The 27,200-nt window shown below is 57.9% G+C and overlaps 1 protein-coding gene across 2 annotated transcripts; it reads left to right on the plus strand.

Moving 5' to 3' along the window:
- Window positions 1-8,277: 8,277 nt before the first annotated feature.
- Window positions 8,278-25,565, plus strand: CLUH (clustered mitochondria homolog). 2 transcript variants are annotated; one of them, XM_041000784.1, is made up of 26 exons: window positions 8,278-8,490; window positions 14,191-14,393; window positions 15,175-15,346; window positions 16,111-16,254; window positions 16,392-16,516; window positions 16,613-16,767; window positions 16,852-16,977; window positions 17,241-17,388; window positions 17,576-17,668; window positions 18,315-19,009; window positions 19,600-19,823; window positions 19,966-20,070; window positions 20,259-20,359; window positions 20,691-20,843; window positions 20,932-20,994; window positions 21,074-21,318; window positions 21,421-21,505; window positions 21,583-21,736; window positions 21,819-21,958; window positions 22,541-22,621; window positions 22,704-22,829; window positions 22,932-23,053; window positions 23,231-23,324; window positions 23,425-23,559; window positions 23,636-23,709; window positions 24,257-25,565. In XM_041000784.1, the coding sequence occupies exons 1-26, from the start codon at window positions 8,391-8,393 to the stop codon at window positions 24,441-24,443; spliced, it is 4,050 nt and encodes a 1,349-aa protein (XP_040856718.1). In that variant the 5' UTR covers window positions 8,278-8,390; the 3' UTR covers window positions 24,444-25,565. The 2 variants fall into 2 exon arrangements, with proteins under 2 accessions (XP_040856718.1, XP_040856719.1); XM_041000785.1 differs by having other exon boundaries at window positions 8,288-8,490; window positions 19,969-20,070.
- Window positions 25,566-27,200: the final 1,635 nt, after the last annotated feature.

A 27,200-nucleotide genomic window follows, 5' to 3' on the forward strand; every position in this document is an offset into this window, starting at 1 on the left:
CTGATTGCACCTGGACTGGAGGTAACCTAGGTCCTTGCTCTGCCTGCTCCACCCCCTGCCTGTGTGTGCAGAAATTAGTGTACCCGGATTCTGTCAGCGTCTAGAACCTGTCTGTGTGGCTGGATGGCCTGACTCCTCCCTTAAAGGTGCCTGCAGGGCTGTGGGTGGGAGGGAGGAAGCCACTCTGGTGGAGCTCCCCTAGACCCTGCCCCCCGTCTCCTACAGCCACGCTTCTGGGGTAAAAACAGGGTGACTTTGTAATGTGGATATTGTGCACAGATGGGAAAGTCCTTAATTTTCCACCCCATGCCCCACTAAAAGCCATAGCTTCCCTCCCCGCCCCTGCCCAGATCTACAGCAATAGCCCTCCTCTCCACGCCCCCTCGTGGATGCCCAGGGTGTCCAGCTCAGGCCCCCTCCATCCCCATCGCATGCCGGCCCTCACCTCGTGATCTTCTGCGGGGCCTGCCTGCCTCTTGCCAGGTGAATCCCTCAACCTTTCCCAACTCCCTCTTCCAACATGCAGAGATCATGACTAGTAATTGTGGGTTGCTTAAAGATCCCCCAGATGAAAGGTTCTGAGTGTTGGGGTGGCTGACTCACTGACTGGCAGCTGAGGTGTTGAGGTGCCTGAGAAAGGAAGTAGGCCAACCCCCCCTCCACCAGCAAGTAGGGGGGTGGGGCAGATGTAGGTTGAAATAGTAACAGGACTTTCCCTTTCGTTATTAAAAAAAATAAATCACAAAATTGCAATGTCTATACCTGCTTTCCCCTAATGGAGACCAGAACCCTCCTTCTGACAGAATGGAACTTGAGCTGCATTGGTGGTCTGTCCTTGGCCTCAGCTTCCAGAGCCCCCTCTCCAGCCCCCTGGACTTGTCTTAAGGACCCTCACCTGGCCAAAGGAAAGCCTTCCAGCCCTGCCCCTGGAGTGGGTGGGGACCAAGATGGGAAGGAATTGCTTCTTTTTGCCCTGTCTGCTGCAGGAGGACGAAGCTGATGGGAGACTCAGGGTCCCTAGGGAAGGCTTCTACCGCATCCCAAAGCACAGTCAAACCTAGGCAAAAAAAGCAGAGGAGGGGGACACCAGCTGCAGCCAGTGGGGTGGAGGGCAGTGACCCTGCAGAGTGAAGCTCTGTGCCCCTGCCCCTTGCCCATCTCATCTGTTGTGACCTGGAGTTGGAGGGTCAGGTCCAGGGATGAGACAGTCCCCTCCCAGACAAGCACCAGGATGGGATCTTCCCTGGGAAAACAGAAGGAAGTTCAAGAGTATGGAGCTGTACCTGTCCTATGGGGACTTGGGCTCCAGGCCCCTCCCCGTGACATTGCCAGCCTTGGGTGGAGGGCGGGCAGGGCAGAGGGATGCTGCTCCAAATCCTGTTGGCTGCGCTTTTTTAATCCAATGCTTTTCAGAGTGTATTCACTCACCCACAGAAATAGGGCCCTGTGCTTTAGGGGTGACTGTCATATGCCTTATTGTTAATAAAATATCCGACAGAAACATGCCTCGGGTGTCTTCCTGTGGGCCCTGGCCCTGCCCCACTTTGGTGCCTCTAAGGGTGGAGAATGGAAGGAGCTACAGCAGAGGTCTGGGCATCTCACTGAGCCTCGAGTCCATTTCTAACTCCATCAGCAGGACCTGCCTCCTCTGGGGGCTCAGGGATGGGATCAGTCCCCAAGCACACAGACTGAGATGGGTAGAGGGAGACCCCCAAAAGGAAGACACAGATTCTAAAACCAGCAGGTTCCTGTTGTCCCATGCCTTGGAACCCAGAGCTGTTGTCTCTCCTCCCTGGCTGCTGCAGCACAGATCTACTTAAAACACATTAGCTTGTGAGTGGGCGCTTGGTGCAGCAAGGTCAGTCCCCTCTTGGGATGCCTGTGGTCCATATGGGTCACAGAGCCTGGTTCAAGTGTCTGCTCAGCTTCCCCTCTCGCTCTCTGCCAATGTGCTCCCTGGGAAGCCAAATATGTGGGCCACTGCCATCCTTGTGGGAGACTCAGATTGAGTTACCAGCCTGGCCCAGCTCTGGCTGTTGTGGGCATTTGGGGGAGTGAACCAGCAAATGGGGATTCTTTTCTGTTGTTGTTTTTTTCTATTTCTACTTTTCAAATGAAAATTATAAATATTTCTATTAAGTATCTACATTTGATGCTAAAATCTTGTATCAGAATACTCGGGTTTCATTCCTTAACTCCACTTCCCATTCCAGTGTTCTGATAATGCACACCCTGGGAGGCAGCAGGGGCTCCAGTGCTGGGGTCTCTGCCACCTACTTAAGAGACCAGACCTGGATCGAGTTACCAGCTCCTGGCGTCAGCTTGGCCCAGGTACAGTTCCTGCAGGCATTTGGCGAATGAGTCAGTAGATAGAAGATCTCTCTGTCTCTTTGGCTTTGAAACAAAACAAAACAAACAAAAAAGTAAAGTTTTATTTAGAAAAGAAAAATGTACTGGCCTGGATTCTTGTGGGTGCTGGGCTGCTAAAGCAACAGTCCCAGGTTGACATTCAGCGGGCAGATAGAGCATCTGCTACTGCTTTCCCCAAGTGCACTAACGGGGAGCTGGCCTGGAAGTGCAGCAGCTGGGATTTGAACCCAAGTTCTGAATTGGGAAACTGACATTGCAAGGGGTGGTTTAATGTGCTGGACCATGATGCCTGCCCTGGCCACTGTGTGTCATAAAAATCTAGGGAACACAATGGTTTTGCTGCCGCCCATTTGGTAACAAGAGCTTTCTCTTCCTCCTCTCTCAGTCCTTGGGTTGGGAGCCAGCCCTGTTGCTGTGAGCCAGGTAAGGTTCATTCAAGGTGAACACATGGTGCTCTCTCTGAAACTTTGGCTGAAACCAGGCATCGTATACCCATGTTAGGTGCTAGTGGTTCAACCATGAAGCAAAACAGGATTGAGAAGGACCAGTTCCTGGGTGAGTAAAATGGTAACACTGCAGCTTATAGTCTGGCAAGGAATAAGACTGCCTGAGTGTGAAGCCACATAAAAGAACTAGACCCTGGATAGGTGGAGACAGTTCCTAATAATTCAGCTGTCTGCATCCAGCTGTGGCCGGGGGCCTCATGTTCCTCCTATCCTCTTGCAATGGTGTCCTCACCCACAAGGTTGTCTATAAGTGGTCATCGTTCATTTGTGGTTTCCCTCCTGTCTTTGGATTTGAACTCATTACTCCCTTGTGGCAGCCTCTGGGAGTCTGATTCTGAGTGTAGGATGGGCTAGGACCAGAACTACGTCATGTGCAAGGCCCTTCATGTCCTGGGGCAGCTAGAGGAAGGAAGGTTCAGCTCTGGATACGTGTCTGTCCATGACTGCTGGGTCCCTTGAAAACGCCTGGAGTTGCTTGGCTGAGCCGGTCCCGGGTCATAGCTGGGAGTGCAGATGGGAAGTGCTATCCACAGACCTTCTCAGAGGCCATCTGTGTAAGCCCTCCATGTCACCATTTCACAGATGGGATGACTGAGGCTGTGTTGTGTGGGTGAATCCCACAGGACACAATTAGGGAGGTGGGAAGTCTGAAGCAGGCTAATGAGACTGGCCAGTCTCGGCCCAGATAAAATATGTAGCATCTCGTTTTTTAGTTATTATTTTTTAAAGATTTATTTATTTTTATTGCAAAGTCAGAGATATACAGAGAGGAGGAGAGACAGAGAGCAAGATCTTCCATCCGATAACTTACTCCCCAAGTGACCGCGACGGCCGGCACTGAGCCGATCCGAAGCCAGGAGCCAGGAACTTCTTCCAGGTCTCCCACGCAGGTGCAGGATCCCAAGGCTTTGGGCCGTCCTCGACTGCTTTCCCAGGCCACAAGCAGGGAACTGGATGGGAAGTGGAGCTGCCAGGATTAGAACCAGCAACCATATGGGATCCTGGTGCATTCAAGGCAAAGGCTTTAGCCACTAGGCCATCATGCCAGGCCCTATTTTATTATTTTTAAAACTGTAGTGAGAAGATGGAAGTGAGATCTTCCATCCACTGGTTCACTTCCCAAATAATGGCTAGAGCTGGGAGGATTCGAGCTGGAAGCCAGGAGCTTCTTCCAGATCTCCCACATGGGTGTAGGGGCCCAAGGACTGGTCTGTCCTCTGTTGCTTTCCCAGGCACAGTAACACATTGCAAGTAAAGCAGCTGAGACTCAAACTACCATTTACTCGGGTGTTGACATCACAGGCAGCAACTTAGCCTGAAGTGACACTGTACTGGACTCGATAATTAAATCTTAAAGAGGAAATGAAAAAGAAATCACAGTAGGGGGTCAAAGGACAGCTTGGCACTCCCTCCACCCAGATCCGACCTCAGCAACAAGTGTGCGGAAAGCACTGACCACGCCTCGGACTCTGGGAAGACCAGGAGCGGGGGTAACCTGGGTAAGTCAACCAAAATCTGGGTGAAGAGCAGCAGGAGAAATGTGCAAACAGAAGAGGAAGTCAGGTGTGTGTGGACTCACACCTGTGTGTCATTAACAATCTATGGAGGGTTGACACTTTGTCCTAGTGGTTAAGACACCTTTTGAGGCACCTGCAGCCCACATCCAAGTACCTGAGTTTAAGCCCCAGCTCACGTTCAGCTGCAGCATCCTGCTAATGTGCAAGGAAGGAAAGAAAAGAAATATTACAGATCTGGTGCTGTGGCAAAACAAGATAAGCCTCTACCTGGGCTTTTTATGGGCTTATGTGGGCATTCCATATGGGTACCGGTTCATGTCCTGGCTGCTCCTTTTCTGATTCAGCTCCCTACTAATGAATGCCCTGGCAGAATAGTGGAGGATGGCTTAAGTCCTTGGGCCCCTGCATCCACGTGGGAGACCCAGAAGAGATTCCTGGCTCCTGACTTCATACCAGCCCACTTCCAGCTGTTGCAGTTATTTGGGGAGTGTATTTCCTTCTCTATATATAATTATTTAGTTTCTTTCTTTTTTAAAATTTTTTTTTATTGGAAAGTTAGGTATACAGAGAGGAGGAGAGACAGAGAGCAAGATCTTCTGTCTGCTGATTCACTCCCCAAGTGGCCACAACAGCTGGAGCTGAGCCGATCCAAAGCCATGAGTCAGGATCCTCTTCTGGGTCTCCCACGTGGGTCCAGGGTCCCAGGGCTTTGGGCCGTCCTCAACTGCTTTCCCAGGCCACAAAGCAGGGAACTGGATGGGAAGTGGGGCCACCAGGATTAGAACCAGCAGCCATATGGGATCCTGGCACAATCAAGGCAAGGATTATAGTTGCTAGGCCACTGTGCCAGGCCCTCTTTCTTTTCAAGTAACTCTGCCTTTCAAATAAAAATACATAAAAATGAGGACGTTGAAAAACTATGCATAGATTTCATTTTTTGCACTTAAATCAGCTTATTTTTTAATTCCATTTTCCATAGTCTTCTGGAATTACCCTTATACACACACTGCATGTGCAGAAAGTGTCTCCAGAACGGTGTGAAGGGGACGGGTAAATTCTCATGGTTGGCTGGAGGTCAGTGACAGACTGTTCATTGTATGCCCTTTTGTACTTTTTGGAGTTTGAACTATGTAAATCCATTATCTATTTAAAATTGGGAAAACTAGAGCCAGTGGTGTAGCAAGTTAAGCCTCTACTTGTGATGCTGGCATCCCATCGGGTGCTACTTTGAGTCCTAGCTGCTCTACTTCTGATCCAGCTCTTGGCTAATGTGCCTGGAAAAGCAGCAAGAGGATAGCCCAAGTGCTTAGGCACCTGCACCCATGTGGGGGACCCAAAAGAAGCTCCAGGCTCTTGGCTTTAGAGAGACTCAGCTCTGGCTATTGTGGCCATTTGAGGAGTAAATTAGATGGAAAATCTCACTCTCCTTTCCTTCCATAACTTTACCTTTCCAGTAAAATAAATAAATCTTACAAAAACCCTACAGCAGTGACTGAATTTCTGCAGTGGGTCTGTCCACACTTGCCTGCCTATCTCCTCTGACTCATTCAGTAGCAAACTTGTTACCCTTCCAAGTTCAGTTCAGAGGTGGGCATGTGGCCCAGCAGTTAAGACCCCAGCTGAGAAGGCCATGTCCCACAGTGTCGTACATGGGTTCAATTCCCAGCTCTGGCTGCTGGCTTCAGCTTCCTATGAATGCTGGGAGGCAGAGTCCTGGCTCCCGTGATTGGCTTCCTCCCACGTGGGAGATCCAGATTCGAGTTCCTGGTTCCTGGCCTTAGGCACAGCTATAGCTGTGGGCATTTGGGATGTGAGCCAGTGGATGGGGCACTGTGTATGTTTGTCACCAATAAACCAATCAATGAAATTCAGTTCAGACCAGCCTCTTCCCAGGGGACTTTCCTAACTGCCTCCTCCCAACTCTCCTCACAGCCAGGTTTAAAATGTTATGGGGGAGGATAGATAGGAGGATGGGGGTGGGGGGGGGCGAAGGCCTAGAGCCCTAGTGCAATGATGGCTCAGTAGCTAAATCCTCGTCTTGTACACCCAGGATCCCATATGGGCACCAATTCGTATCTCTGCTGCTTCACTTTCCACCCTGCTCCCTGCTTGTGGCCTGGGAAAGCAGTCGAGGACTGCCCAAAGCCTTGGGACCCTGTGCCTAGGTGGGAGACCTGGAAGAGACTCCTGGCTTCAAATTGACTCAGCTCTGGCCATTGTGGCAACTTGGGGAATGAACCAGCAGATGGAAAAATCTTTCTGTCTCTCCTTCTCTTTGTATATCTGCCTTTCCAACAAAAACAAGTCTTAAAAAACACTAGATGGAGCAGAGGACAGGAAGTTGCTTCCTGCAGAGGCTGGGCCCAGGTTATGTCTGATCTCACAGCCCTGGGTGCTTGCAGTCTGCACCTGGAAGACAGTGACTGGTGGGCTGGTGGTGGTCCCACCTTTTCTCAAGTGCACTGGGGACCACCCCTGCTTCTCCTGACAGATGGGGAGGACTAGAGAGACGGGTGTGGTCTTCTCTTATTTATTTGAATGGCAGAAAGAGATCTCTGCTTGTTCACTGGTTCACACCCACAGCCATTAGGGAGCAAACCAGTAGATGGAAGCTATGTACTCTGTCAAGATAAATAAATCTGTCTTGAAAGAGAGACTTTCACTCAGCTTCAGCAGCAGGCTCAGGTTCTACCTCGCCTTTCTGGTGTGCCCGGGGGAGGGGCTCAGCCTCCCTTATCTACCCTGCACCCCCAGCAGCTGGGGGATTACTCTGAGCCCTGAATCTTATCACCTCTCACCTCCCTGCTTCTGCTTCAAAGCCTCCCTACTTTCACTGACTCCATTTCTCACCATCTACACTCCAGGACAAAGTCCAACTGTCCTTTGCAGTTTCTACAAGGCCTGGGGGGGGGGGGAGAGAACAGTCCAGACACACACCTGCGCGCAAGCGCAAATGCATACATACGCCAGCTGCGGCTTTGGCCTCAGCCCGTGGCAGAAGCCAGGACTCCCGGGGTGGAGTGCAGGGAACCCCAGCCTGCCTGTCCCGAGACAGGCGCACCTCTGCAGCCACTTCCCACCTCACCCATCAGGGTGAGGAAGCCTGGCTGTTCCCACGGACCCAGCTAGAATCTGGCTCTGTGTGTGTGTGTGTGTGTGTGAGAGAGAGAGAGACAGAGAGAGAGAGACAGAGAGAGAGAGAGAGAGAGAGAGAGAGAGAGTGACCTTGGTCTCTACATCCTTCATTGCAAAGCCGAGGACACCGACCAGCAGAAGACAGCTCGCTTCGGCGGGGTGGGGTGTGGCCCATGTGAGTGGGCAGGGGGTCCTTTGCGGCTCAAGATGAAAAAGGGGAGGTGTGGCCTACTGTGGCCATTTCCTCCCTAGGTCTGGTGAGGGCCAATCCCCCATCCCACCCCCAGTAATCCAGCACCCGACTCCCACTCCTTGGGCGGGAAAAGGCAGGCTCGGTGGAGAGGGCGCCGAGGTGTCACGCTACCTAACCACGGCCGGTCGGGGCGCGCGCGCTCGCGGCCACTTGGCACAGGCAACATGGGAAGCAGAGGGCCCCTGGGGTGGAGGGGGAGGGGAGCTGAGCCCGGGAGCCCTCGAGCAGTCTCCACCCAAGGTCACGGCGCCCGCCCGACGGGCCGCCGAGGCCCCGCCCCTCGAGGAGGCCCACGTTTTTTTTTCTCCGCCGGGGCGCGTCGGCGTGCGTTGCCTTTAAGGCGTTCGGGGAAAGTCACCGCGTCGGTGGACGAGGGTGGGGGAGGAGGACGAGGCGCGGCGTGTTTTGTCCCTCGCGAGCCTCCGTGGGCCGGGCCGGGCGCGAGGGCGGAGCAGTGGGGGGAGCGGCGGTGGGGTCAAAGGCTACAGCGCGCACCACGTGGGCCAGTGACTCCGTCCTTCCCGCAGCGGCCGCGGCGCGCAGGGCACTTGGGTTAGTGGCGCGGCGGGCGGCGCGGACAGCCGAGCCGGACGCCCCGCTCCCGCCGCCATGGTCATCAAGACGGACGAGCTGCCGGCCGCCGCTCCGGCCGACAGCGCCCGAGATCACAGCCTGCCAGCCGGAGGCAAGGGGCGGCCGGGCGCGGCCGGTGAGCCGGGGGGCCGAGGCCGGGGGAGGCGGCGGCCGTGGAGGGGAGGCTGCACCCGAGGACCGGCGGGTTTTGGGGGGGACTCGGCCGGGGACCCCCGCGTTCCCTCGTCGCCGGGCCCGGCGACGTCTGGCTGGGTCCTCCGCCGGGCCGCCCCCGCCCTGAAGGTCACCTTCACTGTGGCCCCCGGCGGCGGCCCGAGCTTCGCACGTGGGGTCCGGGGAAGGGCAGTTCGTGCGGGCACACGCCGCGGCAGGTCTTGGGGACACGTGCGCGCACACGCGGCTTCGGGGTGCGCCGCCGCGGCAGGCGGATAGGAGCGGCCGCAACCCCCACCCCACCTCCCCAAGACACACACACACACACACACACACACCCCTCCTGCACCACCCACGGGCAGGGGAGCCTTCTGGTCTTAGGGGGTCACTCTGACACTTGGCGGGCGTTGCTGTGTCAGGTCCCGTTTCTTGCATTAGGCCTCCGGGACGTTTCCCTGTGCCGGGCTGGGCCGGCCAGGCCTCAGCCCTGCTTGCGGTTTTGCAGGCTGGGTCTTGGGGAGGTGAGGGGCATCAGGTGCTTTTAGGGAGAGGGGCTTGCCTGGTTTCATTCCAGGGGCTTCAAGTTCTGAGCTTTGCCCTTCCAGGTGTTGACCTGTTGGGCTGAGGGGAGGGAAGGGAGAGGGGTGGTCCTGCCAGTGTCCGGGGGTGAAGCGGGCTCCTTGGCAGGGGGCGGTGTTTGTGCCAGGACTTGATTATTAACCTACCTTATTGCGACAAGTGGGTCAGATGAGAGTTGCTGTTTTTAAGGCAAAGGTCGGCAGAGTGGAGTGGAGCTCCCGGCTGGCCCCCTTGGGGGACCTGAGGCCTGGCTTTTGGGGAGTGGCTGGGCCGATCCTGGGCTTGTTGCTATCCCTTTGCTCTGCCTTAGGCCACCCTTCCCCAGAGCCCTGTGTGCCCAGGACAGCAGTAGGGTGCAAGAGCTGCATGCTCCCACTTCCTCCTCCATAGACACCTTAACCACCGTCTCTGTCCCGGCTCTGATGAGAGCACTGGGCTGATATGGGAGTCAGGCTGGGTGGGCCTCCTGCCCCCAGCACCCCCTCACTGCCACAGCTGAGTTACCTTGCTGATGGGTCAAGGCTTGGACAGCATAATTGCTGATAAGCACAGTCCACGCGGCTTTATTCTGACTGGGTTGTGAATCAGTGGAGCAGGCTAGATAAGAGAGGGGCTGGCCGCTTTCCTCTGCGGTTGAAAGACCCATGAAGATGAATGGACTTGCCCAAGGTCACACAGCCCTTTGCTGGGGGAAAGCTTTTGGATTTGCAGCTCACGGCCAGACACGCCTAGGCTGCCCTGGAGGAAGCTGGGGCATGCCTGCAGGTTTGGATCACGTGTGGCAGGAGGGAGAGGCTAAGCTGGTGGTGGGGCTCTGTGAACGCCTTGGGAGAAGCCCCTTCTCAGCCCGGTGCCTCCGTGTGAGGTGCGCTGGGTCAGGAGCAGGGCGCAGCTGTTCCTCTTAGGGAAGCTGGGAGATCGTAAGCCACTCTTAGTCCCATGTCTCCAGGAGGCTGGAGTAAAGGCCTGGGACGTAGACTGCAGCGCTCCGTGTCTGCTGGTGTAGACCCTCTCATCCCCACCTGACAGGACTTGGCTCTGGGGGCTCCCCAGTCTCTTTAAAGAGGAGGTGAGCAAGGCCAAGAGTTTTGTGTGGAGGGCGGTAGACAAGGGTCTGTTACCTTCTTGGGAATAAAGCAGCTTTTAGGGGTGAAGAGAACCGGCAGGTTTTTCAAGTTCACTGTGGTACGTCAAGTTCCTTCTGGCTAGGGGAGGGTGCCCTGGAGTTGAGGCCCAGAGTAGGACGAGAAGGGGGGCAGTGGCCTACTGAGGTGGAGTTTAGGGGGTGCTTCCAGGAGCTCCCTAGTAGGACCCAGGAACACCTTCCTGGATAGGGTCTGGGCAGAGCAGGTGTGGGAACTTTGGCCCATCTTCAGACCCCGCAGACCATTTGGATGGGCCAAAAAGGAGACACAAGGTACCTGCTTTCTTAGCGTCTTCAGTATAGACAGCCCTCGTGCCTCCCCACCTGTTCCTTGAGGCCTTGGGTTTCTGGGATGGAGAGATGTGGCTTTCGGGGCCTGCCTTCCTGCTGGAGCCTCACCTGCTGGGGCGTGGCCTGGCCTTGGCACCAGCTCCTGAGGCCATGCCAGGCTGGGGAGGCCCACAGAGGCTCCCTGGCCAGGGCTGCGATGTGCTTTATCCCTTCCATGGGGTCTGTTAAGTGAAACACTGTGTGGGCATCCCCTACCCATCCTGCAGGGAACGCTGCCTCGTGTCCTTTCCCTGACACCCAGCTCCTCCTGCCCGGGAGGACAGGCAGGCAGGGCTAATGGTGAGAGGCCTGAGGAAGCTGTTGCTGCCTGGCTTGGGGTGGGGTGGGGGCTTGCACTTAGGCCTGAGCTTGGGCTTCTGACACCTGGTTTTGTTGCCTCCGTGACCCTAGGCAGCTTGCTTACTGCCCTCTGGGAGTCTCAGTTTCCCCAGGTTGGTTGATCTGAGTCAGGCTCGGAGTGAGCCCTGGCTCTCTGGTAACCAGCAGGGCGATGCTTGTCCACGCTGCTCTCAGGTCATTGCCAAGCTACCTGGCCCCACCCTCTCCAGGGAGTTGGGGGTGTCTAGGGTGGGGGTGGCAGCTCTGCCAAGGCCTGGCTCTTCCAGAGTGGCTGGGGAGAGGCTGAGGGTCTGTTCAATGCTTCATCAAACTGGAGGGGAGGGGCCCTCGAGAGGGGGCCTGGCTCCCCACCCCCCATTGGTTAGTACGGATGCCAGAGCAGTCCTGGCTGGGCCCTGGCAACAAGTCAGAGGCCTGGGAAGGCGCCCTGGCGAGGCTGGGCATGCTTCTTCCCTATAGCCCAGCGGCCTTCGGCCTGCCACTGCCAGCTCTGTTTTCCCTGAGGGAGACGCTTGGTTTGCTCCTGACCACGCAGGGGCTGCTGGGAAGAGACAACAGTGCCTGCCAGCTACTCAGGGCAGCGTGGAGGCTCAGGGCACCGGTGCAGTTGTCCTCTGGGAGAGTGGGCGCCCCTCCCCCTCAGAACCAGTGGCTCCGGGAGGGGCTAGCTGCCAGGTCACCTGCAGGGGGCAGCGGGAGCCAGAGTCCCTGGCTGGCAGGCCAGGCACTAGTGTCTGTGACGGGTGGGCAGGGACGGCCACCTCATGGCGTGGGCCCGGGTCTGTGCCAGCTGTTGCCAGCAGCTGGCAGAAGCAGTCTTGCTCACCCGCACTGGGGTTGCAGCTGAAGAGAGGAACCCCTTGCTGGGCCCTGTCTCTCATGATCAGCCCTCTGGTCCCTCAATCCTCAGGGGTCCAGGGAGTCCATACTCGGGGTTCTCCTGTTCCCTTAACAGCCCAACCAGCAATGGCCCCCTTTCTGGGGCATGTGGGGACCAGGGCCTGAGCCCTGAGAACAGTTCCCCTTGGGGTCCTGGAGCCACCGCGGCCTGGCCCGCAGCCGTCCTTCTGGCCGACCTTGAGCAGGATCCGAAGCAGAGGCAGGGGGAATGTGCCCTTCCCCAGGCCTCCCCAGCAGGCCTGGCCCCGCTGAAACCCGAAGCCAGCCGGAGCTCCAGGCCTGGGCCGACCAGCTGTGGTAGGGCAAGGGTGGCAGCGGAGGCAGGGGCTGGGACCACAGACTGGGCCAGGCCAGAGCCGGAGTGCTGGTCACCTTGCTGCCATGGCAGTCCTGCAACCTCAGAGCCGAGGAGAAGGCTGTCGCCTGTACCAGGTGGGCTATGGGGCAATGCCAGCCAACTGGCTTCCTGCTGAAGGCTACTCTGCCATAATACAGCAATAGGGAGACCTCAGGGTCCCTTGGAGGAAGGGAAGGGACAAGCCTGGCTGTCCCAGTTTGGAGTGGGTGGCAGTGGGCTGCCTGGGCTGGGGAAGGGTAGGAGCCAGGGCTACCTGGGTTTGTGTTGTGCTGCTCTGCTGCCTGTCTGGATCCAGGCCTCTGTCTGGCCACTGTTGGGGTCTTGGAGCTCAGAACTAGGTGCAGCCTCTCCTGGGGCTGCCCACCAGCCCAGCCTTCCCTAGAGCCCTGCTGCGGCAAGCTAACCAACCCCACTGCCCCCTACACCTGTCTGCCTTTGGAGTGGGGGGCTGCTGGGTGCATTCTTTTGGTTCTTGGGTGGTTGGTTCATCCAGGTTTGGGGAAGGAAAGGAGGGAGCTTAGGAGAGCTGCTGGTGGTCTTAGTTGAGGGCCACAAGGAAGTGGGTGACTTCTCTAGGCTCCTGTATGCCTGAGGTCCCTGCTCTGTGTTGGGGGATTCAGAGCAGGGCCCACAGAGGCCTGGGGAGAGGCCCTGCCTGCCCACTGCTGGCAGCCAGTGCCTGGAAGGGCTAAGATGCAGAGCAGGGCTGCTGTCCGCAAACAACTTGCTCACACCTGGGATGCCCAAGTGCTAAGCCCAGGGGCTTACTCTGGTTTAACCAGCAGGCTTTTTGGTGGCCAACATTCCCATTGGTCAAGTGGGCTTCCAGGCAGATTGTTATAGCTTGGCCTTTTCCTTTTTTTTTTTTTTCTAAGATTTATTTGTTTATTGGAAAGTCAGATATACAGAATGGAGGAGAGACAGAGAAGAAGATCTTCCATCCCATGATTCACTCCTCAAGTGACCGCAACGGCCGATGCTATGCCAGTCCGAAGCCAGGAGCCAGGAACTTCTTCCGGGTATCTCACAAGGGTGCAGGGTCCCAAAGCTTTGGGCCGTCCTTGACTGCTTTCCCAGGCCACAAGCAGGGAGCTGGATGGGAAGTGGGGCTGCCGGGATTAGAACCGGCACCCATATGGGATCCTGGTATGTTCAAGGCGAGGACGTTAGCCACTAGGCCACACTACCGGGCCCGGCCTTTTCCTTCTTATAGATTGATTTATCCACTTTTTGAAAGGCTGATAGTTGTCCTAGGCTCCCCCTTCCTCATTGCCCGGGGAAAAGTAGACGGTGTGGCCTCCTGCCCATACACTGCGGTACATGCATTGGGAAGGGCCAGGGCGGCAGAGGTACCAGCAGAAACTGTCTTGGGAGCAGTGCAGCAATTGCAGAGACTGCTGCAGGTGTACCCCTAAAACAGGAGGGGTATTTGGGCCTGGGTTGGGACTGCAGAGGCCAACACTTGGTTCCAGTAGAACATGAGATGGAGTTACTGGCTTGGGGACTAGACGAAGCAGGGGATTCCATCCTGACAGGGTGAGCCTTTCCCCAGGGACAGCCACCTGCTGGTGCCTGGAAGGTCCTTGGCCCCTTTAAATGAACAGCCCTGTGAGGTGTGAGGCAGGAGGGTGTGTAAGACTTGGGAGAGGGTGAGGCTGGGGCCTCAGCAGCTACAGCTCAGGACCGGGGAGTAAGCTGGAGCTGGAGAGGGCGGGGCAGGAGTAGCATGCCAGCCACGGCAGAGGTGGAGGAGGAAGGGCGCCCCTGGTGTGCCAGTTATACCTGAGAGGACCCCCGGGGCTTGGCCTTGAGCGGCACCCCAAGGTGAAAAGCTGGACTGGAAGGTTCAGGAGCAGAAGTTTGGGGATGGGTGGAGGTGCTAGCCTGCAGAGATACACAGACTGGGGCAGCCCCTCTCCCATAGGCTGTATGCCCCCAGGCTCCAGAGACACATAGGCCCCTCTGACTCACTCCTCTCCTGTCCTCTGCAGAGCCGCCATCCGTCATGCTGCTGAATGGAGACTGCCCAGAGAGCCTGAAGAAGGAGGAGGGGGTGGCTGAGCCGCCGCGGGAAAACGGGCTAGATGAGGCTGAGGCGGGGGATGAGACCACTGGACAGGAAGTCATCGTCATTCAGGACACAGGCTTTTCTGTGAAGATCCTGGCCCCTGGGATCGAGCCCTTCTCCCTACAGGTTAGATGGAGGAAGGGTCACAGGGGACTCAGGCTTGAGGCTTTTTTATTGGACTTTGCATTGGATCAGTCAGCTAGTGTGGTGAACATGGGCATCAAGTCCAAATTCAAGGTCATTGCCTCCTTGTGAGGGGACAAGTGCCAGCTGGGTCTGCAGCCCTGTTTAGGAAGTGGTGAGATAGTGAGAGGGGAGTGTTGGGGCCCCAGGTTTCCCAGCATCTTGTTCTGGGTTCTCAGGTCATCTCTCCAAGCCATGATTTTACTGTCTGCCAGAAGGCTGGGTTGTGCTGAGTGATCTCCCAGGGCATTTGAAAGAGTTGGAGGGAAAGAGCTTGTTCACTCCCTAAATGGCTGCCACAGCCAGGTCTGGGCCAGGCCCAATCCAGGAACTAGGAGCTACTTCAGGTTTCCCACCTGGGTTCAGGGACTCAAGCACTTGAGCCATGCTGTGCTTCTTTCCCAGACATGTTAGCAGGAAGCTGGATTGGAAGTAGAGCAGTTAGAGGGTCTGCAGCTGGTGCTCTTGTGGGGCTTAGTCCTCTGCATCACTGCGCCAGCCTCGGGAACTGGTTGAGGGCTGCCCGGTGTGGCCAGGCTGTGTCCTGCACACACACAACCTCAGAGGGCCATTGCTTTGCCTAGACAGGGGTGGGAGTTGAAAAGTGAGCTTGGAGAATGAGTATTGGGTGCTGTTGGAGTTCACGGTCTTCAGGCTGGTGTAGGTGTTGTGTCCTGGTTCCTTGTGGTCGCTCAGCAGGATGGCCTACACTTTCTCTCGGCAGGTATCACCCCAGGAGATGGTGCAGGAGATCCACCAAGTGCTCATGGACCGTGAGGACACGTGTCACCGCACGTGCTTCTCCCTGCACCTGGATGGCAACATGTTGGACCACTTCTCAGAGCTCCGCAGCATAGAGGGCCTGCAGGAGGGCTCAGTGCTCCGTGTGGTGGAAGGTTGGCTTGGAAGGGGGCTGTCAGTCAGGGGAGGGCTGGGTAGCATGCCACTGCGTACAACTGGCAACATTGGTACAGATGAGTGGGTAGAGTTGGGCCTGGAGCACAGGTCCACTGCCCAAGACAGCATACCTTGCACCCTCAGGGCATGGCCAGTTTTGATTTAGAGCAAAATCAGGCAGGGCTAGAAACTGGCCCCAGTGCAGTTGAGTGAAGGCTCAGCTCTTTACAGAGTGGGGTCCGGCTTGCTGCAGAGCTGTCGGTGGGTGGAGCCTGCTGTGGTTGTGAAACCCAGCATCCTGGGTGTTGCGGTTCCCTTGGAGAGAAGCTGTTCAGCTTCCCCCACCTAGAGCCCCGTGAAACAACCATTGGATATTGGTGTTGAAGCTGGGGGTGACTTGGGGCAGCCCTCGGCCATCCCTGCATGAGGGTTCCCAAAGGGCCTGCTCATACGAGGTGGGACAGCGTTGCATGTGGCCTCCCCTCCAAGGCCTGTGTGTCCTCACAAGTTGTGCTGCAGAAGGTTCTTTGAGAACAGGATTCTCTGCCCGCCAGCAGCCAGAGGATGTGTGCCTGTGTGTAAACCAGAGCACCTGCTTGTGTGTTCAGAGTGAAACTTAAACATGGACGCCTCAGCCAAAAACTCAAACCACCCACAGCGCACCTGCCACCCCACCCGCCCACTGCTGTCTGTGCCAGATGGGCTGTTGTGGAGGGGAGGGAAAGACCCAGCCCCGCTAACATGCCTGCTCCTCCTCCGCCAGAGCCATACACAGTGCGGGAGGCCCGCATCCATGTGCGTCACGTCCGAGACCTGCTCAAGAGCCTGGACCCAGCTGATGCCTTCAACGGAGTTGACTGCAACTCCTTGTCTTTCCTGAGTGTCTTCACGGATGGTGACCTGGGAGGTGTGGGCGGCGTTGGAGCCTGGGGTGGGCTGGAGGACAGGGAGGCTGGGGACCGAGGGGGTACCTTCTGCCTGGAAGCCACATTGTGGGAGGGAGATGGTTGGCCCTGGGCTGACCACTGGCCTTGGGTCCCTCAGACAGCGGGAAGCGGAAGAAGGGCTTGGAGATGGACCCCATTGACTGCACGCCGCCCGAGTACATCCTGCCGGGTAGCCGGGAGCGGCCACTGTGTCCCCTGCAGCCCCAGAACCGTGACTGGAAGGTGGGGCTCCCGGGGGGATAGAGAAGAGTGTCCCTGGTGGGGTGAGGAGGTGCCCTGCTAGGAGGTCAGGCCCAGTCATGCCTGGCCACCCTGCAGCCCTTGCAGTGCCTGAAGGTGCTCACCATGAGCGGCTGGAACCCACCCCCTGGGAACCGCAAGATGCACGGGGACCTCATGTACCTGTTTGTGATCACAGCTGAGGACCGGCAAGTCAGCATCACGGCATCCACACGGGGCTTCTACCTGAACCAGTGAGTGCCTGGCGGCCCCAGTGGAGCCCGGCGGGGGCCCTGCAGCTTGCTACCTGTGCTCCCAGCGCCACCCTCTCCCTGCAGGTCCACAGCCTATCACTTCAACCCCAAGCCCGCCAGCCCCCGCTTCCTGAGCCACTCCCTGGTGGAACTGCTCAACCAGATCAGCCCGACCTTCAAGAAGAACTTCGCGGTGCTGCAGAAGAAAAGGTAGCTTCTGTGCCAGCCACTGCGCCTCGGCTCACGCCTCCGGGGTGTGGGGGGTGGTTAGTGTGAGCAAGCCAGCAGCGTGAACTCGGGTGCCCCTGGCCCCAGTGCCAGGGACAAGCAGCTCTGGGGCAGGTCCCCACTGGTTTCCATCTGACTCTTCCAGACAAAGAGATGCGGGAGCGGGTGGGAGCCTCTGAGAAGAGGCCCGTGGCAGGCTCTGAATTTGGTGGGCTGCCCATCTCCCCGTCCCCTGCCTGCCACAGGGTCCAGCGCCACCCGTTCGAGAGGATCGCCACCCCGTTCCAGGTGTACAGCTGGACTGCCCCCCAGGCTGAGCACGCCATGGACTGTGTGCGCGCTGAAGATGCCTACACTTCCAGGCTGGGCTACGAGGAGCACATCCCTGGACAGGTGCTTGCAGCCGGGGCCGCCCTCCTGTCACCCCACCCCACCGGGCTCGGCTCCTCCCTGCAGGCTGTACCTACTGTCTGTTCCCTGAGGGGTCTGGGGGCTGTCTGCATGGGAAGGTGAGAGGAGGGTCTGTTCAGGGAACGTGGGAAGGCGCACACTGAGCCAGCATCTCCCTGGCGGTCCACAGACGCGGGACTGGAATGAGGAGCTGCAGACAACAAGGGAGCTTCCCCGCAAGAACCTGCCTGAGCGGCTGCTCCGAGAGAGAGCCATCTTCAAGGTGCCTGGACCTCGCTCACTCCCGCCGTTGGCTTATTCTCCAGGGCTAGGGGAGAAGAGGGACCTGCCTCCCCCAGGGCCGAGGGCTGCAGTCCAGCCAGCTCTGCTCTCTGCTGATTGCATGGAGCCCTCCCTTGGGCACATGCTGCCTGCCCTGACCCTCATTGTGCTGGCAGTTAGCTTGGTTTTAAAATTATCAGTACTGTGGCTAGAAAAGGAAATGAGGAAAATCTAGTTCTTTGTCAGAATCCTGTAATCCTGCTGCCTGGAGATGGTGATAGTCAAAGCAAGAGCTGAATTTCTTGGGTACTAACTTTGCCAGAGGCTATGCCGGGTTCGGTGTAGGCTTGAGGACACCTGGTAAAGGTCAAGGCTCCTGTCCAGGTTTCCCTGGCACGTACCTAGTTGATCCCCCACACCTGCTCCAGTCCTCCCCCTCCTGTGACTCACCTGGTGCTTTCTCCCTGAGTGTGTGCCTGCCCTTCAGATAGTGGTTTCCTTGCCCTTTGCTAAACATGGTAGAGTGGAGACTAAGGTTGTCCAGCTGCCTAGTAGCCTCTGCTGTCTGGGAGAGGGTGGCCAAGGCAGGGCCTAGCAGGGGCTGCCATGGACGACGCTCCCTCACACTCCATCCTTGGGCCTGGCAGGTGCACAGTGACTTCACTGCGGCAGCCACACGAGGCGCTGTGGCTGTCATTGATGGCAATGTGATGGCCATCAACCCCAGCGAGGAGACCAAGATGCAGATGTTCATCTGGAACAACATCTTCTTCAGCCTGGGCTTCGATGTCCGTGACCACTACAAGGACTTTGGTGGGGATGTGGCAGCATATGTGGCCCCCACCAATGACCTGAATGGTGTGCGCACCTACAATGCGGTGGACGTGGAGGGACTCTACACGCTGGGCACGGTGGTGGTGGATTACCGAGGCTACCGAGTCACGGCGCAGTCCATCATTCCCGGCATCCTGGAGCGAGACCAGGAGCAGAGCGTCATCTATGGCTCCATTGACTTTGGCAAGACGGTGGTGTCGCACCCGCGGTACCTGGAGCTGCTGGAGCGCACCAGCCGGCCCCTCAAGCTCCTGCGGCACCGTGTGCTCAACGACCGCGATGAGGAGGTGGAGCTGTGCTCCTCGGTCGAGTGCAAGGGCATCATTGGCAACGATGGCCGCCACTACATCCTCGACCTGCTGCGCACCTTCCCGCCTGACCTCAACTTTCTGCCCGTGCCTGGTGAGGAGCTGCCTGAGGAGTGTGTCCGTGCCGGCTTCCCCCGCGCCCACCGGCACAAGCTCTGCTGTCTGCGCCAGGAATTGGTGGATGCCTTCGTGGAGCACAGGTGAGGGGTGTGGCTGCCAGGGGCACTCCCGTAGCCAGATCTTCACCCTTCAAAGTCTACAATGTGGGAAAAGGCTCCCATCCTCACTCACTGGAGAGTCAGGCTCTGAAACGCAGACACCAAGGCTTGATTATTGCAGCTCAGAGAGACCCTAGACTGGACGTTGAGCCAGAGTTACACTCTTCCTTTAAGGAGCCTCTGGCATCAGCTATGGTGGCATAGCTGTCCCTAAGCCAGGAGGCAGGCACTGGGTGTTGGCACTGCTGGTGCTCACTGCTTAGAAGTCAGCCGTACTGAATATCCCATGCTATAAATGATTCTTTTTGCAAAATGCCAGTGCCATTCCTACTCCTGTGCAGAGCCATGGCCTGGGCAGTGAGCCCTTCTCCCTCCTCCCACCCCTGTCTGCCCGCCAGCTAGCTGCCTTCTAATTGTCTGGGGAGGGCTTGGGGCTGGCTGCCCCCTGCTACTGGCTCGCCTGTACCTGTGTGCTGATGCGTGCCTGCAGGGCAGCTTAGGACTGGCTAGGTGTCCGTGGCTGGGAAGAAGCTGCTGGGCCAGCTGAATTGTCTTCCCCCCTTCTGTGCCAGGTACCTCCTCTTCATGAAGTTGGCTGCCCTGCAGCTGATGCAGCAGAAGGCTGGCAAGGCCGAGGGCCCTGCCACGCTGGAGAATGGTGGGCCTCTGTCCTCAGATGCTACACCTGAAGACTGTCCGGGGCCTGAGGCAGGAAGTGAAGAGGAGGGCAACAATGCAAGCGGCCTGGCCAAGGTGAAGGAGCTGGCAGAGACCATTGCGTCCGACGATGGCACAGGTGCGCCTACTTTGTATGCTACTCGGAGTGGCCTGCCCTGGTGGCCTCCCTGGTTGGGAGGAGATGAAGTCAGGGCAGCCCAACCTTCCCTCCTCTTCGAGGGTGGCGTGGGGCCACTTCCCATGGCGCCGTGTTTCCACAGCAGACCCTCGGAGTCGGGAGGTGATCCGCAATGCGTGTAAGGCTGTCGGCTCCATCAGCAGCACGGCCTTCGATATCCGCTTCAACCCAGACATCTTCTCTCCAGGCAAGCTGTGTGGGCCTCAGCAGAGCCCTTGAGGGTGGGAACAGCACATTGTGCATTCGTGTGTGTGTGTGTGTGTGTGTGTGTGTGTGTGTGTGTGTGCACCTGGACACGGGAGGAGGCGGTAGGCCTGTACACCCCTCAGAGCATCGCGTCCCTGCCTGGTTCCAGCCGCTTTCCTCAACCCCCAGGTGTGCGCTTTCCTGACTCCTGCCAGGATGAAGTCCGGGACCAGAAGCAGCTGCTGAAGGATGCAGCTGCCTTCCTGCTGTCCTGCCAGATCCCTGGCTTGGTGAGGGCGGCCTGCAGGGGCTGGCAGGGACCGTGATGGGCTCTGCTGCCCATCTACTGCTGACGACACTTGGGGGAACTTGGGCAGGGCAGAGGCCTCTCCTTTCCTGATGGGGCAGGGACTGAGAGCTGGAGGGAGGGCAAGGCACATGTCCTGCTGTGCTGGGAGAGCAGGCCAGCCAGCCAGGGGCTAGAGGAGCTTGTGTGCATGGCCTGCCATCCTCACAGCAGCCTGCTCCTTGCCGTTTCCTCACTGGGGCCTGGGGGCTTAGTCCCTTCCTTCCCCTGGGAGGATCAGGGAGGGCTGGGGCCTGACCCGCTGCAGCCCGCAGGTGAAGGACTGTGCGGAGCATGCGGTGCTGCCCATGGATGGGGCCACACTGGCTGAGGTGATGCGCCAGCGTGGCATCAACATGCGCTACCTGGGCAAGGTGCTGGACCTGGTGCTGCGGAGCCCAGCCCGTGAGCAGCTGGACCACATCTTTGTGAGTGGGGTTCGTGGGCTGGGCAGGGTGGGTTATTGGGGATGGAGGCAGGGCCTGACCGGGACTTGCCCTCTTTCACGCCTCCCAGAAAATCGGCATCGGAGAGCTCATCACCCGATCTGCCAAGCATATCTTCAAGACGTACTTGCAGGTAGGCTGCCCTGGGCCAGGAGGGGCCCTGGGGTGGGGCTCACTGACCTCTCTGACTTGGCTGCACATCCTCCTGGCAGGGTGTGGAGCTCTCAGGCCTTTCAGCTGCCATCAGCCACTTCCTGAACTGTTTCCTGAGCTCCTACCCCAACCCTGTGGCGCACCTGCCGGCTGACGAACTAGTCTCCAAAAAGAGGAACAAGCGGAGGAAAAACCGGCCCCTGGGCGCTGCAGACAACACGGCCTGGGCCGTCATGACCCCGCAGGCGCTCTGGAAGAACATCTGCCAGGAAGCCAAGAACTACTTTGACTTCAGCCTCGAGTGGTGCGTGAGTGGCAGGCACGGGTGGGCAGGAGGACCCTGTGCTTTGGGAAGGAGGAGGGACCTGCAGGGCTAGGGGTGCTGCTCACCCCGCTGCCCTCACAGTGAGACCGTGGACCAGGCTGTGGAGACATACGGGCTGCAGAAGATCACACTGCTGCGTGAGATCTCCCTGAAAACTGGAATCCAGGTGCGTCCCGAGGGCGGGGGGCGGAGGCGGGGCAGGGGCGGCCAGGAGCTGAGGCGCCTGCTGGGCTGTGTCCATAGATCCTGCTGAAGGAGTACAGCTTCGACAGCCGCCACAAGCCCGCCTTCACCGAGGAGGACGTGCTCAACATCTTCCCCGTGGTCAAGCACGTCAACCCCAAGGCCTCGGATGCCTTCCACTTTTTCCAGAGCGGGCAGGCCAAAGTACAGCAGGGTGCGTGGCCAGGTGGGCTGCGTGGAGGTGGGACCCTGCTGCGGCCTGGCCCTGACCTTGCTGGCCCTGGGGTGCCCTGCAGGCTTCCTGAAGGAGGGCTGTGAGCTCATCAGCGAGGCCCTGAACCTCTTCAACAACGTGTATGGAGCCATGCACGTGGAGATCTGTGCCTGCCTGCGCCTCCTGGCCCGCCTCCACTACATCATGGGCGACTACGCCGAGGTGGGCCTGCGGGGTTTGGGTCTGGGGCCGTGGGCTTCCTGGCTGCTTTTCTGGGGGCCCCTGTAGGGAACAGGCAGCATGCAGGCAGATCCTAGGCCTGGCTCCTTCGGTGAGTGTTCCCTAGTCCTAGTGCTGGGGGAATGGACAGCTTCCTGTGCCCTGATAGGAAAAAAGTGAGGGGGCACCTCAGGCAGGTGGCAGGTGCTGCACAGCCCTGGGACTGTGCCTGGGGTTGCAGTCACACTGCTCAGGGCCCACCCAGCTTCGTCAGGCTGCTCTGGAGGTGGGTAGGCCCCCCACTGCCCCTTGCATACAGAGGGTTGTTTCTACCTTGGATCTCTGTTTTTGCACAGTATTTTGCTTCAGCATGGCTTTGGCTTTGTGTGCCTTTGCATAGACCCAGTTAGTGGGGAAAAGGCTTGGGGCAACTAGCCTGCCAAGGCTCTCAAGGGACCTACACTCCCCCAGCCAGAGCAGCTGACTTTGACCCATCCTAGCTGCCTTCATGCAAAATCAGAGTAGGAAGTGCAGCCTCCCTGGGGGTGCTGAGGCAGCATCTGATCCTGAGTCCCCCCTCCCCAGGCCCTGAGTAACCAGCAGAAGGCAGTGCTGATGAGTGAGCGAGTGCTGGGCATCGAGCACCCCAACACCATCCAGGAATATGTGAGTAGCCAGCCAGGGACAGGCGTGTGGCAGTGGCAGCGGGGGCCCAGGCCTCCCTGACCCACCCTGGCCCTGTCTGCAGATGCACCTGGCCCTGTACTGCTTCGCCAGCAGCCAGCTGTCCACGGCCCTGAGCCTGCTATACCGTGCTCGCTACCTCATGCTGCTGGTGTTCGGGGAGGACCACCCAGAGATGGCTCTGCTGGACGTGAGTGCCCGGGATGGAGGGCAGCTGGGGCCGGCCTGGGCCAGCCTCAGGCCTGGGGCACTAGAGCTGATCAGGTGCCCCCACCCCTGACTGTCCCTTCAGAACAACATTGGGCTGGTGCTGCATGGGGTGATGGAGTATGACCTGTCGCTGCGCTTCCTGGAGAATGCGTTGGCTGTCAGCACTAAGTACCACGGACCCAAAGCCCTCAAGGTGGCACTCAGGTGAGGCTCCACTGGCTCGGGATGGGTCTCTCCCCTCCCTTGGGACTGCTGCTTCATGCTCGAGGCTGTAGTGTGCCCCTTAGGTCGGGCAGAGGGTGGGCTCTTGAGTGGATGCCAGGCAGCCCGCCACCCTGACTCACTCATAACCTGACTCTGCCCACCCTGGGCTGCCTGCAGCCACCACCTGGTTGCCAGGGTCTACGAGAGCAAAGCTGAGTTCCGCTCAGCCCTGCAGCATGAAAAGGAAGGCTATACCATCTACAAGACCCAGGTGGGCTGTGGTGGGGCTGGCAGCAGGGTGGGGGATGGGGCCATGGCATGTGGGAGGCCCTGATTGCCTGCTGACTGCCTGCCCTTCCCCACCGCCGTAGCTGGGCGAGGACCACGAGAAGACCAAGGAGAGTTCCGAATACCTCAAGTGCCTGACCCAGCAGGCCGTGGCCCTGCAGCGCACCATGAATGAGATCTACCGCAATGGCTCCAGCGCCAACATCCCACCCCTCAAGGTTGGTCCTGTGTGGTGGTTCCCCCAGCCCTGGCAACGGGGCCTCGCTCACCAGCATATGTGCCCTCTGCCCTTAGTTCACAGCCCCCAGCATGGCCAGTGTCTTGGAGCAGCTCAACGTCATCAATGGCATCCTCTTCATCCCGCTCAGGTGAGGCCTGCAGGCGGCTGTCCCCCGGGCACACGCCCACGTGGAAAGGGCCAGACAGAATTATTGGATGTAATGCAGCAAATGCTGGGTTGTCATCTTCCTCGCCCTCTAGTTGTACGCAGAACTGTCGCACTAGGCATGTGGGTCATTTCCTTCCTGTGTGCTTCATGTAGCAGTGCATCCTGGCCATGTCGAGGATGCGCACATAGAAGGCGGCTCCACCCTCTCTCTGCCACCCTCTACTGCGCCTTCCACACGGGCCCTGTTACAGGGCAGGGAGTGTCGGGGCGGAGAGGAGGGCATGCTTGACCAGAGGTGGGGCGCTCTCAGCTGCCCCCCGGCCAGCCCTGATTGTGTGCTAGAGGCAGCTAGGCCGTGCTGGTGACTGTCGCATGCATGGAGCTCTTTTGTTTTGTTCTCGTGGACCCTTCTGCTTTGGGGAGGGAGCGCCTGTTCCACGCATGTGTCTCTCTGATCAAGAACAGGGCTGATCACGTCATACGTGTCACCTATACTGACATCCCCTTCCCCTGCTCCTTCCCTTCAGTCAAAAAGACTTGGAGAATCTGAAGGCCGAGGTGGCACGCCGGCATCAGCTGCAGGAAGCCAGCAAGAGCAGGGACAAGGCTGAGGAGCCCATGGCCACTGAGCCTGAGCCAGCGGGGGCTCCCCAGGACATGGCTTCCCAGCCCGGGGCTGCCAAGGACTCCTCTTCGCCGAGCCTGCAGGCGTAGAAAGGGACACAGACGGACAGTCGGCGGCCCCGTTACTCCCTGAGGAAGGGGAGTGCCCTACAGACCGCGAGAGGAGGCGAGGCCCTCTTCCTCCATGTTCCACCCCCACCCCACCCCAGCTTCCTCTGGGATCTGGCATGGCTTGCCCATCCGCCCCCCAAAAGATGTTTTTGCACTGGTCAGTGAGTACACGACGCAGAGGCCTGATGGGAAACACTTGAATGGTGTGTGTGGTGTCCCTCCCGGCTGGGGGCAGGTGCCTGCAGGCCTCGCCCTCAAGCAGGTATACGTGAGTGTGTCCTTGCCCGAGAGTGGCTTGCTCATCCCTCCTGCCTTGTACATAGCCCTCTGTCCCTTCCGAGTGGGTGACATGCAGATGCGACTTCTCAGGTCATAATGTGTATTCCACCTGGTGGCTGCTGCTGCTGCTGCCACAGCCTGGGCCTACCCTGGCTCAGAGTCCGGTTGCAAGCCGCAATCAAAGAGGGGGTCGGAGCTGGGAGCTGCCAGTGCACCTTGCTCGTGATGATTGGCTATAGCTTTGGGGTGCGAAAGAGGAGTTGAGCAGCATGGTTTCCCAGACTCCATGTGCCCAGCAGGAGGTGCTGCCATAGGCTCCTCCCTACTCCCAGCACCCAGTGGGGATAACCTTGGGGGCTGTGGTCTGAATGTATCTTCTCCCCATTTTAACCTGAGCTGCCTAACGCACACTGGGGGTGTGGGTGGGGTGGGGAAGCTAGGGCTGAATCATGGATCCTGGGGGGACACTGGCAGACACAGCATAGTTGTTGCCTCTCCAAGGGGCCTGCCTGGTCCTCGCCACACAGGCACTTTTCTACAAAGCAGCTGAGGGGCTGGCAGGTGCGCCCTGCCACTCCCCTCTCCCCGCCTGTCTGTGTTCTGCAGCCCAGGTCACTGCCTCTGAGCCCACACAAGGGTCCCTTTAAGTGAGGGGGCCTTACAGGGAGGGCTGCTCCTGGGTGTGGCCTGTCCAGACACCTTGTTTCAAAGGGAGTGGGCCGGAGGTAGCAAGCGTCCCACAGCTGATCAAGAACTTTGTCTTGTTTTTAAAACCATCACGTCTTCATTTCACATTGGAATAAAGTGCATTTTTGAAACCTGCTGCTGCAGCCGCTTCTCTGTGTTGTCACAAGATCTCAATCAGTTATCAGGGCAGTGTCACTAGGGGTGCAGTTCAAGGTCATGTTTAGTGTTGCCTAGCACTGTGGGAGGATCACACAGATGTCACCTGTCAGTGCTGATGGTGGGGACCTGGGCACCTGCCCCTCAGAGTTGGGAGGACTGGGCAGCTCTGCATGACAAGCTTGGGTGGCTGGAGGATGAAGTTCAGGCCTGCTCCCTGGGGTTGGCGGAGGTGATGGGGCAGGGCAGCCTCCCAGGTGCACTTGAACTGCAAGTGGAATCTAGTGGTGGTTGCATGCAGCCCTTGGCACCCTGAGTATACTCTTTGATGCTTGGAACTTGGTTGCCTGCCCCTGGTCCAGCCGAAATGGAGGTTCCTAGCGTTGGAGTTTTCTTGGGTGACCTCCAAAGGCAGCCACTCAAAGTTGCAGGCACGTGAGCCTCCATGTTCCACAGCACGTGAAGCAGGCCCACTGGCTGAACCCTTACATGTATTAGTGCTACCAGTTACTTTGGGCAACCCAAGTGATGAAGTACGTTCTACAGAGGAAAAGGGGCCGTGGGTGAGCAATAGTCTTCCACTCAAGCAGGGCTCTGGACAGCACAACAGCACAACAGCCACCTACCTCCACCCTTTGCTTGAGTGACTATTTCTATTGTCCAGAAACTATTCTTGGGTCGTGTGTGGTAGCCTAGTGGCTAAATCTTCACCTTGCATGCTCTGGGATCCCGTATGGATGTTGGTTTGTGTCCCAGCTCCCTGCTTGTGGCCTGGGAAAGCAGTAGATGGCCACAAGTCTTGGGACCTTGTACCTGCAGGGGAGATGCAGAAGCTCCTGATGGGCTCAGCTCTGGCCATTGTGGCCATTTGCAGAATGACTCAGCAGATCTTTGGCTCTCCTAAAATCTGCCTTTCTAAAAGACACACACACACACACACACACACACACACACACACACACACACACGGCAAAACTTAAACCATAAAAACTATTTCTAGAACCAAACTTTTTAGAGGGTTGTCTAAAAAGTAGAGCCCTCCTTTCTGCTGGTTCACTCCCCACATGGTCACAGCAGCCAGGGCTAGGCCTGGCCAATAGGTCAGAAAGTCACTTCATAAGGAGGAGCCTGAATTTGGGGGACATAACTTAAGTCAATTCTCATCCTGTTCCCCACAGCCATTTCCAGTGGAGGTTAGCAGTGGCCTGCATTGTGGTTGGTTATAGGAGGCTCCAAGATGGGACAGGGTGTCCTTGTTAGCAGTTAGAAAATTGAACAGGTGTTGGCCTAGCAATTAAGACCCCACTTACACAGCAGTGTCCAGCTCCAGACCAGCCTCCCGCTGACGCAGACCCTAGAAACCCTAACCGATTCCTGGGAGCCACACCTGGGGCTGGGTTTCAAGCTTCATTCAACCAGGGGCAGCAGGAAGCAAGTGAACCAGGGGGTGGAAGCTGTCCTTTAGAATGTCCTCACATTTAGGTTGCTGGTAAGATGTATCGTACAAGCAGAGCAAGGTACAGGGAACATGAAATGCATGTCCATTCCCAGCTTGTTCCTGGCTGGCAGTTGGGAACTGCCAGCCTATGCCCAAGTCACATTCCAGAACAGAGC

Source organism: Ochotona curzoniae, unplaced genomic scaffold, assembly GCF_017591425.1.
Source record: "Ochotona curzoniae isolate NIBS_2020 unplaced genomic scaffold, NIBS_Ocur_1.0 scaffold_2453, whole genome shotgun sequence".
NCBI classification, from domain to species: domain Eukaryota; kingdom Metazoa; phylum Chordata; class Mammalia; order Lagomorpha; family Ochotonidae; genus Ochotona; species Ochotona curzoniae.